We start from the raw sequence: 2,348 nt of genomic DNA, 5'->3' as shown, positions 1-2,348 counted from the left end.
GTTGTGGTTGGGTTGAATTTGTTGTTGTGGTTGGGTTGACTTTGTTGTTGTGGTTGGATTTGTTGTTGTGGTTGGGTTGAATTTGTTGTTGTGGTTGGGTTGGATTTGTTGTTGTGGTTGGATTTGTTGTTGTGGTTGGATTTGTTGTTGTGGTTGGGTTGAATTTGTTGTTTCTGTTGCAGTTGGATGATTTCTTGTAATTTTAAATGTTAAAGCCTGCACCAGCAACCTATACCTTTTTACTCATTTCTTTCAGTTATTTTGTTCTAGACATGTTCAACTATATCTTCTCTACTTCTGCTTGCTTGCCATTCATACATGAAAAACTTGAACTTTTATAATAATTGGCATTTAACTGACTGAAAGTCTGTTGGTATGTTATTTTTGGCTCTTTTTTTCTTCATTGTGGTTTGATTTGATTGCGTTTGAATATTGGATTAGATTGGATGTATGACGATACTTAAGATGATAATTATATGCCGGTATATGATCTATTTTTGAGTTGAATGTTCAAATATTCAATTGAAAATATTTAATTCACGCAAATCTTTATAAAGTTGGTTATAATTAGTAGTTCTTCAATTTGTTTTATGTGTATTTATGTGTGTTTTTTTATGTGCGTATATTTATGTTCATGTGTGTTTGTAGGAATGTTTGTATGTGTGTGTGTGTTGCATGTGCTGACATGCGTGTGTTTGTATAGGCAAATTAAGAAATCTGCACGGAATAAATTCATTTGATTTGTCAACAGTACAAACCAATTGTGTGTCTCTGTGTGCACGTACATGTGTGAGTGTGTGTGTGTGTTTGCATGTACATGCGTGTGTGCGTGTGTGTGTGTGCGTGCGTGCGAGTTTCATGATTGTTGAAGATTTTTAAATGAATGAGCAAACTAAAGATCGGGAGCAAATTAACGGAAACTCCATTTTAACAGACAACAATGGACTGAACCAGCTGGGGGGAAAATTTATAAATGGCAGACCCCTGCCAGATGAGGTGCGTCACAAAATCGTTCATCTGGCCCAGGAGGGGGTGAGACCGTGCGAGATCTCCAGACGAATGAAGGTCTCGCATGGATGTGTCAGCAAAATTCTTGGCAGGTTGGTTGGATGGCTGGTTGGTTGGCTGGTTGTTTGGCTGGTGTGGTTGGTTGGTTGGTTGGTTTTTGGCTGGCTGGTTTGGATGGATGGTTGTTTGGCTGGTTGGTTGGCTGGTTTAACTGGTTGTTTGGTTGAGTGAATGATTAGTTAATTGTTTATTTTTTCTGATTAATTGTTTGACTGATTATTTCAAATAGATTGTTTGTTGAGTGTATCCGTCTAAATAATCAAGATATTGTTTGGTTCGTTGTATGCATTTGCAAGCTGATTGGTGAATTAATTGGTGAATGAATTTTGTGAGGAATTGTGAATTTCAATGAAGATTTATTAAATAAGTTAAGGTTGAAATTCAAACATGATTGGCATGACTAGGTCGTTTCAGCATTATAATGCGCAGTTCAAACACCGAATCAATAAATTATATTGAGAAATATTATATATATATATATATTTATTTATATATATATATATATTCCATTTTAATTATTAATTCAATCCGTTTCTTGATTCACTGATTTCAAATTTTTTATATAAATTCAGCAAAGAATTTATTATTGAAAATGTTTATTTAATTAATTTTCTAAATAATCAAAATCAGTTGTGGTTTATAAATTTACTTAAAAAAGAAACATGCCTTTAACTTTTGTTTTTAGAAAAAACTTTAAAGAATGATCAGATATCGCGAATTTTATTTTTAAGATTTTTTGAAACTGGGTCGATTAAACCTGGCGTGATTGGAGGATCGAAACCGAAAGTAGCAACCGGGTCAGTGGTGCAAAACATTGCAGCCTATAAACTGGAAAACCCCACAATGTTCGCCTGGGAAATTCGGGAGAGGTTGTTGAAGGACGGTGTCTGCAACAACGAAACCGTCCCTAGCGTCAGCTCTATAAACAGGTTGCTTGCCTGCTCGGTGCCACTGCTGTTGATTTGCTATGTTTCAATCCCTGTTCATCTCATTATTATTTATCTCTTTATCTGTGTTAGCTTGGTTTTGTTTAGGTTTGATCATATTCGTATATTTCTTGTCTGTTTGTATTATAGTCTTAAATCATCAGTTGTTTCTTGTGTTATTTAATTCCACTTATTCATTCCAACACTTCTCGTTCAATCGAACTCTTGCCGCAGGTCATTTTAAATAATAAACCGAAGTTTTCTTTGGTAGTTCGCAGGCAGCGGAGCAAATCATAATTTATTACAACAAGACTTCTATTACCTTGTTTGAAAATTTATCCAACTGAAACAAGA

General features: G+C 34.9%; 1 protein-coding gene across 1 annotated transcript; it reads left to right on the top strand.

Annotated features, from left to right (window-relative positions):
* Positions 1-930: 930 nt before the first annotated feature.
* On the top strand, positions 931-2,016 carry HELRODRAFT_136559 (hypothetical protein; the record flags this gene model as incomplete). Its single annotated transcript, XM_009024109.1, has 2 exons — positions 931-1,100; positions 1,800-2,016. Coding segments are annotated over 2 exons (387 nt in total), but the record flags the coding sequence as incomplete, so codon positions are not given.
* Positions 2,017-2,348: the final 332 nt, after the last annotated feature.

Source organism: Helobdella robusta (genome assembly GCF_000326865.2).
Source record: "Helobdella robusta unplaced genomic scaffold HELROscaffold_39, whole genome shotgun sequence".
Lineage (NCBI taxonomy): Eukaryota > Metazoa > Annelida > Clitellata > Rhynchobdellida > Glossiphoniidae > Helobdella > Helobdella robusta.
This window is presented reverse-complemented; position numbering and strand designations above follow the sequence as displayed.